General features: G+C 40.2%; 1 protein-coding gene across 1 annotated transcript; it reads left to right on the top strand.

The window, feature by feature from the left end:
* The first annotated feature begins 1956 nt into the window (after positions 1 to 1956).
* LOC109206474 (polycystic kidney disease protein 1-like 3) lies at positions 1957 to 6596 on the top strand. The gene is made up of 4 exons (XM_019369296.1): positions 1957 to 2246; positions 2615 to 2785; positions 3398 to 4344; positions 5506 to 6596. The coding sequence occupies exons 3-4, from the start codon at positions 3464 to 3466 to the stop codon at positions 5675 to 5677; spliced, it is 1053 nt and encodes a 350-aa protein (XP_019224841.1). The 5' UTR covers positions 1957 to 2246; positions 2615 to 2785; positions 3398 to 3463; the 3' UTR covers positions 5678 to 6596.
* The last annotated feature ends 7754 nt before the right edge of the window (positions 6597 to 14350 follow it).

The following is a 14350-nucleotide window of genomic DNA, read 5'->3' as shown; positions in this document are numbered from 1 at the left end:
AGAAGAAGGCAAGCCTCGCGCTGTCGTCGTCGTCGCTCGCTCGACTCGGCTTTGGCTTCGGCTTCGGCTTCGGATTCGGATTCGGATTCAATCAAATGATCGATTGATTGATTAATTTTTTGGACCAAGTTTATTTGTTAATAGTAAAATATTAACAGAAATATTATTAAATAATAACAGAAAAGTTTTTCTGTTTTGGTAACAGAAAAGTTTTTCTGTTTTGGTAACAGAAAATTAACTACCCTCTTCAATTTTTTCTCTTTATTTTTCCTCTTTATTGTTGAGTAAATAGCCATTTATGTTGTGGCCGTTTTGCATAAACAGCCATTCTGAAGAATTGCACCTCTTCAAATTCCAGCCCAACTTTGGCTATAAATACAAGACTATTCTGCTCAGAATTTCCATACGATTTTCTGAGTTTCTCCTCCTTCTTCTGCATATTTTTAACATCAAACAAAGCAACAGTAAGTGTGATTTGCTACCGAACTTTGTGTTCGCTGAAACACTGGGGTTTGAAGTACCACTACACCAGTGTGTAATTCGTTCCATCCTGGGAGGAAATAATCCATAACCTTGGGTACTAGGAGGGGATAAAATTCCTTAAGGAAACACTGTGAATTCAGTGGGCTCGAATGGATTTCTATCTCTTTACGTTTTCTGTTTATATATTATTTTGCTTTATTTTCCAGAATTAGTTTACCAATACAGTTTACTAACAAGCTTAAGGAATTTAATATATCTTCTGTATTTGTACTTACTGTTTTTGGAGAGTAAAACCTTTGTGGTTTTGTACTCTATTGGAGATTAAAATCTACGTGATTTTAACGTTTGTGTCATTCTTTTACAGAAATGACTAATGATAATGTAAACCAAGCTGTTCCAAGTAATACTGATGTTGAAAGTAGTAATCTTAGTATTTTTACTAACAGAAATTTCATTAAAGGTCTTGTCATCAATGAAGCATTCCATCTATGCTTTGTCTCTCTTCAACCATTTGAGTGAAATGAGGCAAAAAAAGAAAGAAAGAAATGATATCACCCCAAGGACGCCGTGGAGGAAAAATTGAACCATTCCGGAGAGTTGGATTGAGTAATGTTAGAAATAATACTAATTGAAAAACGAGATTGAGAAGGCTTGAGGCGTGAGAACGACTTTTCTTAAAGAAGTTATTGCCCGTATACAGATCCGAAAAGACACTTTATCATATATATATATATATATATATATATATATATATATATATATATATATATATATTATAAAATGGACAAGACCTTAATAGTGTGTATTCTTAAAAAAATGTATAAAATGGACAAGAACTTAAAAAGCCCATAAAGAGACTTTAGGCCACCGATGTTGGAAAGTTCCACATTCCCCTCAAATTAACAAACTACTTCTTACAAGTAAAACAATACTTATTAGCTTATCATGACCACCACCGGCCACTATCTAAATTTATTTCTTCGCATTATTTGGTTGATATAGAGTTATGCATGAATACATATATTTATCTTATGTGAGATAGAATGAAAAATAAAAAAATATATTTATTAGCAATACGTGAATAAAATAACTAAACACAAAAGAGCTATTAAAGTAAGCACTCTCATATTTTCACTCAACAAATACAAATTGTCACATTACTATATATGACCTCATAAATATTTCTTACATTATAATATCTGCATCATTAATAAGTGATTCAAACGACGTCTAACTTCTTTTCTCTCGTCAGGATCAGCTGTGGCATGTTAACAGTAACTAGCGATGGCGCCAACGGTTAGTTATAACTTATAAAAGCATACAATACCTAAATAGCCGCTTAGCCCTTCTTTTTTAATGCAAAATTTAACTCAAAAAGATGAAATCCTAAAAAAATTCTTTTCCTTTTTTTTATCCTTTTTCTATATACCCTAAATCCATTTTTTTTTGTTTTTGCATTTTGATTTCTGTTAATCCTCTTATAAAAATTATAAAACTTTTCTTTCATATTTAAATATTTCTTGATTGTCAATCTCTAGCTTTTTGTTTGCAGAAATGCCACTTCTACGTTGGTAATTTACTTGCAAACATGAAATTGCTAGTTATTAAGATTCCAATGATGGTGCTATGAATTTCTTAAAAGATTTTAGATACTTTCAATTGCTTTCTTGGAACTTTTTATTTCAAAATTAGAATATGAATTTTGCGCAAATTCAGAGCCTGTGAAATTGCATTGGATGATATTACGCACATTTGATTTGGAGGTGAGTATTATTTGTTTTATATATGAGCCTAATGAACAAGAAGAATTATACCTCTTTTTGTTATTACAATTGTGTTCGGGCCAGCTTAAGCGCAGATTGATGGTTTATATTGGATATAATAACTTCAAAAGATTTATGATTATGAACGTTCATTCGGTTAGAAGATTCAGAGTTTTAAAATAATTTGTTGCTAGAGTTATATGGTGAAAGAAAGGAGATTGATGATTCATATAGCCGATCACAACTAGTTTGACATTGATGCGTAAAAGACTGATCGATTGATTTATTATTGCTCTAGAAAGAACAAGGGAGAACCATGAAAATTTAAACTTTTTGTTAATTGTTTTTTTTTTTCCAATCTGCACCAGAATCCTCGAAGTCGCCTTCTAATTCCCGTTTTGGTGAAACAAATTGGTGATGTCATGTGGCGTAGTATGAAAGGTGTAGCCTAGCAGTCAATGAATTGGGTGAAGGTCGTGAGAGACCAGGTTCAAATTTCAGTAGAGACGAGTGATTCCTTCCCATCCATTGAAGCCTTGGTGAGTACCAGAAATGCCACAGTTATCAAAAAAGAAAAATGATGAAAATGGGAAAATAGCTCTAGATGGATTTTAAGAGCATGGTTATTCATCTTAAACTCGAAAAAATTGGTTTATAGTCTTAATTTTACACATAGTTAGATATCTTAGTCGGGGGCTTTTGATAAACGCCCCCGGCTAAGAGAACTGGCAAATGTAGTTAGTAGTTGGTTTTGAAGAATAATGCCTAATTCTTTCTTTACTCCAAACTTCTTTCCTGGAGGAGTATTTCTGAGCTCATAATTATATCTGAAATTCTGTCTGTATTTTTAACATATATCCATCTTACTATGATCTGATAGCTTAAGTAGTGTTGGATAGTTTATAATAATAAAAAGACATGTCTGTTCTGAAAAGGTTCCAACCTTTTGAAATTATGCTCTATAAATAAGAATGTTGTTGGTACTTCTAGACGAGAGATCGTTGTTTGCTATCCCTAAACTGGGGCAATCAATCTTCGAGGAAGTGTTCTACACGCCTCAAGCTATGTTAGGCTATCTATATTTTTCCCCTCTCTTTATCAACTTTTCTAACAAGTCGTAGATGTTTTGTTGATTCGTCCTTGTTCTGCAGGAGAAATATTTGCTTGAGTTGCCGATAGCATTGAAGAATTGTGTTTAATCAGAGGGAAAATAAGATATGGAAAAAGCGAGTGCTAGCAATAAGCCTGTAATGCAGCATCCTGATTCTGATCACTTATTAGCTTCTTCATCTGATTCGTCGCTGGAACTAAGTACTCATCCAAAGGAGTCTCTTGGAGATTTATATACAAAGTCCGAACCAGATGCTTCCCTATCTCCTAGTCCAGCAACCTCACCGTTTCCTGATGTTTCTTCTCAGACACCACAGTGGAGTATGATGAGTAATTCTCCGCGTGCTGAAACAGGAAATCCATTATTCCCCGATGCTTTTCCTCAGAATCTTGAGCCAATGAAATCCCCTCCATCACATAGTACTATGGATCATCCTCCAGGTTATGATCCTAATCGTATTCCAAAATCCATTTTTTCGAGCAAGCCTACCACACCGGAATGGAGCACTGCATCAAATGAATCATTGTTTAGTATTCAAATGGGAACCAACAGCTTCTCCACAGATTACTCTTACTTGCTATCCAAATCTCAAGAACTCAACAAGCCTGAGGAATGGAAAAATTCTCCATATTATGCATCCGAAGTTAAATCCAATGACAGTAAGAACTTATCTTCCCCCCTTCCCCCTCTTATCGAAGTAAGCAGAGATAGCGATGGAAAAGGTGCAAGAGCATCGGAAGGTCCTGCTATACAAGAGAAGAATGTCAAGACCCCCAAAATGGTCTCAGAGGAAAAACCTGCGAATAATAATATCAAAGGAAAGACAAGTAGTGTTATTGAAGAGCCTGCTGCTACCACCTCCAACAGGACTGATGACAGAGCTGTTCCTCCAACTGAGGCTACTCGTATTTCTTCACCTGCTCATACTTCTTCACCTTGCCACTCCGAGGCAAGTGGAAACAGCAGCAGTTCCTTCGCTTTCCCAGTGTAAGCTCTCCTTTTAGCATTTTACAAATAAATTTTGGAACATAAACAATTTTTTTCTTTTTTCTTAAGTAAAAAAAGAACCTAAACAATTTATATCCTACGAAAGTATAAGGACACTATCACGCTTTTCATCAAAATAACAGCTGGGATAAAAGGTAAAAGCATACTGCTTTTTTGTGTAAAAGAGACGTGCAATTGACATCCAGAAACATAGAACTTTCAGCTGTTTTATTTTTTCTAATTCATAATCTCATTCTCTTGTTGAACTGTATGCTCTATAGCATTAATTTTCCTCTCGTCAAGGTTGCACCATGCACTATATATTTCGTTTGTGCTCATATTTGTGCGAGACATCATGTTACCAAATTGCTGTCTAACATTATCCATTTTTCAATTTTGTGTACTCCTTTTTAAAGACAGACACAAAGATTTTCCTGACAGTCTAAAGTTGTATTGCTTTCAGTGGATACTTTTAAACTTCATGATTCATACATAGGGTATGCTATTCTATGTATTGGTTACCTGTATTCTGAATTTATCTATCAGAAAAAAGTAATTGTTATCTTTCCTAGCTTTGCAAACATAACATTTATAAGTCTGGACCAAAGAAGCAGAATTTCAGAAAAACCTTTTAGCTTATGAAATAAGCATTGCATTGTTGTATATAGTGTGTGACTAATATTGTTCTTTTTTCTTCCCCCAATTACTTGATCATATTTAAAAGTTTGCCTTTCGAAAAGAGAGGGGTCGCCTTTTGATGTTTTGCAAGTGTTTCATTTGACAGATTGGATTCAGCATTTTGGTTATGCCTTGGGGCTTTTTGATGTAGTGATCTTCCTAATGTTCTTTAATAATTCGAGAAACTTTTATATTAGCGCCAAACTTCTTTTGAAGGACAGTTTTAAAATCTTTTGAGAAATGGATTTAACCTTCTACTCGTTTTTGGATCTGGACTTGATCATGTTATTGCACTGCTAATTGAGAATAACCGCTTTTTTTTTCCATGTTTATCATTCTCTCTTTCTTTATCTATCTATCTATGTTAAGGTTTCGTATTTGAGATGACGTTGTTATCTTTTGTGATATCTGGTTTGCAAGAAGTCATTACCATGCATGAAAATACATTTGAACTCTATATGATTAATTTTTTGTTCAATCCAGACTAGTAAATGACGGTGCGAAAAGTAACTCGCTGAAAGGTGCCACTGAGAAAGTAGAGAAATCTCAATCTCAACCAGAAAAGCAGCCAGAACACAAGCAATCAGAATCACAGCCTAAAGCAGCAGAGAAAAGTTGGTGTTCATGTTTCACATGTTGGCCTCGCTGTTGTTGATATATGTTTTTCCTCTCCTATGTACATTGATAAGAATATTGACTAAACCATCTTCACTTCATCAACGACGCTTCTCAGCTGAATTGAGGAAAGTTGGAAGTTAGGTCAATATAATGAAATGGTATAGTCTTCACTAAGAAGCTTTACAGATAATATTCGGGTGTCCGGAGATCCTTAATATTGTAAGTGTTAATCGATTCATCTTCTGCTCTAAGGAAGTGTTTGATGAATATGCATGCTTTCTGGTGAAATATTGGTCTAACACTATTAACTACCATAAGTTGCAGTGGTCTTCATTAGTCACATTCTGCTGATCTCAGCTAAGGAGTTTCAGCAATGAGAAAATTGTACAACTTTGTGAGGAAATTCTTTTTCTAGGATGACTATTTGTTTGCAGATTGTAGTGGCCAAAACCTAACATGGGCTGAGCCGAGCAGTGTCCAGCACCGAGCTCAGTTCAAGCAAGCCATATTGGCTGACATGACATTCAATTATTGGACGACATGATATTCCATCACAGACTCACCAGGCCTTTGGTACGCCTTCTGACCCCGTTAAGATAGACCAGATCAACTCGCAACGTTCATGGTGTGAGATATCCATACAGTCCCTAGACTTCCAAGGACGTGCCTGCACCCAACTCTCAGCACCCCCTCCATCTTAGTCGGGCTGTTGGACACGTCAATCCACTACGTAGAGGGGATCAATCCTCTTCAGTGGGAAAATCGTGCAACACTATAACTTTGATTACCTGAATCTCTCTAAGTTCTCTCGTTATAAGTTCTGTTTGTCGTAAAACACATCGCTGAACCTATTTAGTCCGTGTCGTGTTGTGTATTGGCTGCTTTAACACACCACTGTAACTCTCCAAGGTCGGAGGCACATTACAGTATAAGAACTCTTTACTGCTTTCTCTTTATCTTTTGTCCATTATGTCTTGGTTATACATCTAAGTGGTGGATTTCGAATACATATTTTCAGTGGAATTATGATTTATGAGGCCATGGCTGGCAGCAGATTATGATAAACCAGAATGTAATGTGGATGCAACATCTGAAGCCTCAGCTCATGAAAACTTTAATAGTTTAATCTACTCAAGAATTGATATTAAGTGCATTAGCCAGATATATGATGACTTCATTTATTTATTTATTTTATAATTATGGTATCTAGATCAGCTTGTGTGCACCTCGACTATTCCATTGGTTACCTGTCAAGAATTGATATTGAGCGCATTATTAGCTAGATATATGATCTTGAATTGATGACTTCTATCTTTTTCCTGATAACGGTGTTATTCGATTCAGTTTGTGTACATCTTGGCTATTTCATTGAATACCTGTTGTTCTCCACCAGCGCTAGTACCGAGTAACTGCCTAACAAGGTTTAGGTGAAGAAATCATCTAGTATTTTTTTAGAATCCTGGTCTCCCAAAATTTTTATCTCACTTTATTGTCCACTATACCGCACTGGACCCTTTTAAGTGCTACCACTGACATCAGGGGCGTATCTAGAGTATAGTGTATGGGTTCCCGGGAACCCAGTAACTTTTGCGTAGATCCTGTATTTTTATTAAAATTTTTACTAAATATCTATAAATATCTAACGCTAAACCCAGTTATTATGGTATATTAATTTGAGATTGTGAGAGGAACCCATAAACTTCAAATTCTGGATCCGCCTCAGACATTAGCATCTTTTCCAACAACAGACTGCATTGTACTATATTTCTTCCTTCAGCTGGCTCTGGTTGAAGTATATTGACAACAAATGCATAAGATCAGCATAACAAGTAGAGGATATTTGGCAGAATTGACTTGGATAATAAAGTCACCATTGCAGAAAATAGTTGGATTGTTGTTAACGTTGGAGTAATTGTAAAGTTTGTTGTGCAGTAATGTGAAATGGAACAAAATTAAAGGTCCTTGCTTTGATTTAGTTACTTTTTGACTAACCATGGTTAGTCAGAAATGTACTCTTTTCTTATTGGACTAACCATGGATTCGATCTCAATTATTCTTTCTAATGGAAGTTTCTAAAATTTCACGTGAATGATGCCCCCACTCTCTTAATTGTTGCTGGAAACCATAATATTTTGTGAGAATTTTTTTACATCATATCAATGGTTTTTAATACAAAACTCCCTCTCTCTCAATATATATTCTTGGTTCTTAGAGAGTTGTCAACTTTCTTGAACAGTTGCCATTTAAGAAACTTCCTTTTTCAACAGAGAAAAAGAAAAAGATTCAAAACCAAATCAGTCTAGGGAAGTCAAGTCTTCTCTTGCCCAAGATATTGTCTAAATAATACTCCATATTTGACCCATTTCTTCTTCATCTCTTTTTTCTACTCTCTTTGTAATCTTATTTTTATCTTTGTTTATATAAAGTTACTTATACAAATAAAGTTTTCGTTGTATGACCTATCAGTTACGGGTTCGAGTTGTGGAATCAACCACTGATGCTTGCATTAGGATAGACTGTCTACATTACATCCCTTAAAGTGTAGCTCTTTCCCGAACCCTGCGTGAATGCGGGATACTTGTATACCAGACGAAATTCAAAAATAGTCAGATTTACAAGTGATCGTTCAAAAATAGCCCTAGTTTCAAAAGTAATCGAAATTTAGCCACTTTTCATGTAAAGATAAATCTGAGCGAAAACACTGTTCAAAACCCGAAAAATACGCTAGTATATTATGCTGGAGTTCCAGCATAAGTATACTTGAACTCCAGAACTCCAGGATAGGTATGCTGGAACTCCAACATAATATGATGGAGTTCCAGCATAAGTACACTAGAACTCCAGCATAATATACTGGAGTTCCAGCAAGTATACCGGTCCAGTATAATATGCTGGAAGTTCATACACAAGTGCTCGAATCTCCAATATATTATGCTGGAACTTTCCGTGTGTTGGAGTTCCAGCATAATATGCTGGAAGTTCATACACAGGTGCACCGAACTCCAGTATATTATGCTGGACCGTTCTCTGTTGCAGCAAAATAGTGGCTATTTTTCAATGATAAACGCTGGCTAATTTTGAATGACCAGTCCGAAAACTAGCTAGACCGTGCTATTTTTACTTGTTTGTATAAGTTTACTAATATTATCGGTGCCAAATCGGGTAAAGAATGATCCAGGTAAATAGTTAACATCCAACATAAAACTTTTCACTATACCATAATGAATCTCATAATATTGAACCCAAATATGACATTTATAATACTGAGAAGTTATTTAATTGATCCCAATTTATATCACTATAATTTTCCCTCTCAAATAGGTTGCCAAAAGTTATTTCATCATCTTTTGGATCAGATCCACCTATAGACTCGTCATAATTTGACTTTGGCGCAATAGATTGGATAGTTAACACGATAATTTATCTTGTTTTTCTCTTTTTCCCCTATTCTGTCTTTTTTTGGATGGACACTTGCAAAATTCTGACAAAGTAATTAAAATAAAATATACAAAACTAATTTTTTATTTTTTTATTTGTTGACGTAAGAACTACGATTGCTGATGTGAGATTGACGTGTTCAGGCCTGACCTTATATTTAGGAATTATGACAATATATGACACACACATAAAATAAAATAAAAGGAAAAAGAATCGGACAAAAATATCTTAAGTGTAAATAATTTTTAGTTTATTAGGTTAGTTTACATTAACCTAACTGCAGATAGCTAAACAATTGTACAAGCATGGATATAATTAAAAAGATAAATAACTTGGTCCAACTTATTAAACAATTTTTACATAGCACATTATATAGCTAATAAATCTTTTTATTTTTTTTTAGTTTATAATGAGTGCACTGTCATAAATCACATACATAAGCCATGAATTCAATCACAATAAGATGTAAACACTCACAAAAATACAGCTTTATTTTCTTAAGATTTTAGATTTTGGGAGTTAAATTTGATGTTTTGCCTAAGATAGAATAAACAAAGAAACAGCAATGTGATTATTAATGAACTCCAGAATCCAATTCAAATAATAAGGTAGGAACAGTAATGTGCACACTGCATATAGAGATGAACTTCAAATAAAATGCAACGAAAATATACTTACTCATTAACAGTTTGTTTTAATATAGTTAATGTCATGATAATCTTTCACGTATCCATAGCGGCGGATTCAAAATTTGATATCTCTGAATTTTTATAACGATCTCAAGTTAACATGCAATAGTAACTGCATTCGTAGTCAAACATTTATATATATATATATATATATAATGTCGCAAGTAGAAGTTTTTCGGGGCGTCGCTTGCGTCGCCGAGGCCTATGTCAATGGCCCGAGGTCGGACATGGCAGGGCATGGCCATGGCACGGCGCCGGACGTGGCAAGACATTGCCATGGCACGAGTAAGGACGTGTCAGGACGGTGCATGACGTGTCAGGACGGCGCAGGACGTGTCAGGACGTCGCAGGACATGGCCATGGCACGTGTCAGGACGTCGCAGGACATGGCCATGGCACGTGTCAGGACGCGGCCATGACACATGTCAGGACGTCGCAGGACATGGCCATGGCACGGCTCAGGACGTGTCAGGACGTCGCAGGACATGGCCATGGCACGTGTCAGGACGTGTCAGGACGTCACAGGACATGGACATGGCACGTGTCAGGACGTCGCAGGACATGGCCATGGCACGGCTCAGGACGTGTCAGGACGTCGCAGGACTTTGCCATGGCACGACTCAGGACGTGTCAGGACGTGTCAGGACGTCGCAGGACATGGCCATGGCACGTGTCAGGACGTGTCAGGACGTCGCAGGACATGGCAGGGCGTGGCCATGGCACGTGTCAGGACGTCGCAGGACATGGGCCATGGCACGTGTCAGGACGTGTCAGGACGTGGCCATGGCACGCGTCAGGACGTCACAGGACATGGCCATGGCACGGCTCAGGACGTGGCAGGACATGCAGGGCGTGGCCATGGCACGGCTCAGGACGTGGCAGGACGTCGCAGGACATGGCAGGACGCGACCATGGCACGACGTTGCACCAAGCCGCCCAGTCGCACCACATCGCTCCACGTCGCACCACGTCTAGTGCTAGCCAATGCTTAGCAACATGTCAAGCGCAACGATGTTGGTGGTCGTTGGCGGCGGTGGTGGAAAGTCACGGTGGTTCGAGCGGTAGCGACCGGCGACGCTTGGTGGTTGGCGCCGGCGGTTTGAAGTCGGAATCACTTATGGTGGTGACAGTGGAAGTTCCTCAGGATTAATGGTGGTTGGCCATCCATATGCTTTTATAATAATATTATGTATTTTACCTATTTTTTTATCTATTTTTTATTAATATTTATGCATTTTTTGTAATTTTAAATAGTTTTTATGTTACTTTTTTATAAAAATATTTACTCTTTTATGTGCTATATTATTACTAGATGTATTGGAAATTTTCTCCATTGTTTTTCCTATTTTTATAATATTTTTCATATTTTTTACTATATTATTAAGTATTTTTCGTTTTTTAATTAAAATATTTCAAAAAAAATATTATTTTTTGTAAAAAATATCATTTACAATGTTTAAAAGTCATTTGTGAATATATTAGCTAAGTTGTACCTTGGTTTGTGCTATTTGGTGTTGTACAACTCCATTATGATTCTCTGGCCAAAACATGTCTACTCCTGAAACTTGGGTTTTTTTTTTTTAAGTATATATAAGGGGGGTAGAGGTGTTGAAAGGCACCTCAGGTGCTTGCTGCCAGGCAGAGGCGGGCATGCATGGGGGACACTGGCATGGGGCGTGGGCATTGGGGGCATGCACGGCTTGTCCGTGCTACGTCCCCGAAGTTCACAAACCGCGCCGGCAAGTACTCGTGTGGGCTCGTAGTATGCCTGGTGGTGACACCGCTCGTGGCGGCTGATGGCTTTTGGCAACAGAACGGCAAAGCATCGTGCAAGTAGCGCCGCAAGGTGCCATGCGCATGGGGCGAAGCTTAGTAAGTTGCCGATTGCCATCGGTTGTTGCGGGCAACATCGGGAGGCGACATCNTTGACACACTTAGTCATGTCGAGGGAAAGGCTAAACCAAATGTCACAAGTAGAGGTTTATCGGGGCGTCGCTTGCGTCGCCGAGGCCTATGTCAATGGCGATGTGCCAATACAATGTCGCAAGTAGAGGTTTTACGGGGGGTCGCTTGCGAGGCCGAGACCTATGCCGAGAGGCGACGCGCCAATACAAAGTCGCAAGTAGAGGTTTATCGGGGCGTCGCTAGCGTCGCAGCAATGTGCCGATGCAATGTCGCAAGTTGAGGTTTATCGAGCATCGCTTGCGTCGCCGAGGCCTATGGCAAGGGCGATGTGGCCATGGCACGGTCGCAAGTAGAGGTTTTTCGGGGCGTCGCTTGCGTCGCCGAGGCCTATGTCAATGGCCCGAGGTCGGACATGGCAGGGCATGGCCATGGCACGGCGCCGGACGTGGCAGGACATTGCCATGACACGAGTCAGGACGGCGCAGGACGTGTCAGGACGGCACAGGACGTGGCCATACGGCGCAGGACGTGGCCATGGCACGTGTCAGGACGGCGCAGGACATGGCCATGGCACGGCTCAGGACGTGTCAGGGCGTGTCAGGACGTCGACAGGACCGTGTCAGGACGTCGCAGGACATGGGCCATGGCACGTGTCAGGACGTGTCAGGACGTGGCCATGGCACGTGTCAGGACGTCACAGGACATGGCCATCGCACGGCTCAGGACGTGGCAGGACATGCAGGGCGTGGCCATGGCACGTGTCAGGACGTGTCAGGACGTGTCAGGACGTCGCAGGACATGGCCATGGCACGTGTCAGGACGTGTCAGGACGTCGCAGGACATGGCAGGGCGTGGCNTCAGGACGTCGCAGGAAGGACGTCACAGGACATGGCCATGGCACGGCTCAGGACGTGGCAGGACATGCAGGGCGTGGCCATGGCACGTGTCAGGACGTGGCCATGGCACGTGTCAGGACGTGTCAGGACGTCACAGGACATGGCCATGGCACGTGTCAGGACGTGTCAGGACGTGGCCATGGCACGTGTCAGGACGTCGCAGGACATGGCCATGGCACGGCTCAGGACGTGTCAGGACGTCGCAGGACATGGCCATGGCACGGCCATGGCACGTGTCAGGACGTCGCAGGACGTGGCCATGGCACGTGTCAGGACGTGTCAGGACATGGCCATGGCACGTGTCAGGACGTCGCAGGACATGGCCATGGCACGACTCAGGACGTGTCAGGACGTCGCAGGACATGGCAGGGCGTGGCCATGGCACGTGTCAGGACGTCGCAGGACATGGCAGGGCGCGGCCATGGCACGACGTCGCACCAAGCCGCCCAGTCGCACCACATCGCTCCACGTCGCACCACGTCTAGTGCTAGCCAATGCTTAGCAACATGTCAAGCGCAACGATGTTGGTGATCGTTGGTGGAAAGTCGCGGTGGTTCGAGCGGTAGCGACCGGCGACGATTGGTCGACGCTTGGTGGTTGGCGCCGGCGGTTTGAAGTCGGAATCACTTATGGTGGTGACAATGGAAGTTTCTCAGGATTAATAGTGGTTGGCCATCCATATGCTTTTATTATAATATTATGTATTTTACCTATTTTTTTATCTATTTTTTATTAATATTTATGCATTTTTTGTAATTTTAAATAGTTTTTATGTTACTTTTTTGTAAAAATATTTACTCTTTTATGTGCTATATTATTACTAGATGTATTGGAAATTTTCTCCATTATTTTTCCTATTTTTATAATAATTTTCATATTTTTTACTATATTATTAAGTATTTTTCGTTTTTTAATTAAAATATTTCAAAAAAAATATTATTTTTTGTAAAAAATATCATTTACAATGTTTAAAAGTAAATAGTGAATATATTAGCTAAGTTGTACCTTGGTTTGTGCTATTTGGTGTTGTACAACTCCATTATGATTCTCTGGCCAAAACATGTCTACTCCTGAAACTTGAGTTTTTTTTTAAGTATATAAGGGGGGTAGAGGTGTTGAAAGGCACCTCAGGTGCTTGCTGCCAGGCAGAGGCGGGCATGCATGGGGGACACTGGCATGGGGCGTGGGCATTGGGGGCATGCACGGCTTGTCCGTGCTACGTCCCCGAAGTTCACAAACCGCGCCGGCAAGTACTCGTGTGGGCTCGTAGTATGCCTGGTGGTGACACCGCTCGTGGCAAACATTGGCATTTGGCAACGAACGGCAAAGCATCGTGCAAGTAGCGCCGCAAGGTGCCATGCGCATGGGGCGAAGCTTAGTAAGTTGCCGATTGCCATCGGTTGTTGCGGGTTGTGTCTGGCACCGCTCGTGGCAGCTGATGGCTTTTGACAACGAACGGCGGAGCGTCGTGCAAGTAGCGCCGCAAGGTGCCGTGCGCATGGGGCGAAGCTCAGTACATGTCGATTGCCATCGGTTGTTGCGGGCAACATCGGGAGGCGACATCGCTCGTGGCGGCTGATGGCTTTTGGCAACAGAACGGCAAAGCACCGTGCAAGTAGCGCCGCAAGGTGCCATGCGCATGGGGCGAAGCTTAGTAAGTTGCCGATTGCCATCGGTTGTTGCGGGTTGTGTCTCGCCTAAAATAATTCCCTCAGTAACCATAAAATGACATTTTTCCCAATTAAGAATCAAGTTTGTCTTTTCACATCTCTTAAGAAGTAA

This window comes from Nicotiana attenuata, unplaced genomic scaffold (assembly GCF_001879085.1).
Source record: "Nicotiana attenuata strain UT unplaced genomic scaffold, NIATTr2, whole genome shotgun sequence".
NCBI classification, from domain to species: domain Eukaryota; kingdom Viridiplantae; phylum Streptophyta; class Magnoliopsida; order Solanales; family Solanaceae; genus Nicotiana; species Nicotiana attenuata.
This window is presented reverse-complemented; position numbering and strand designations above follow the sequence as displayed.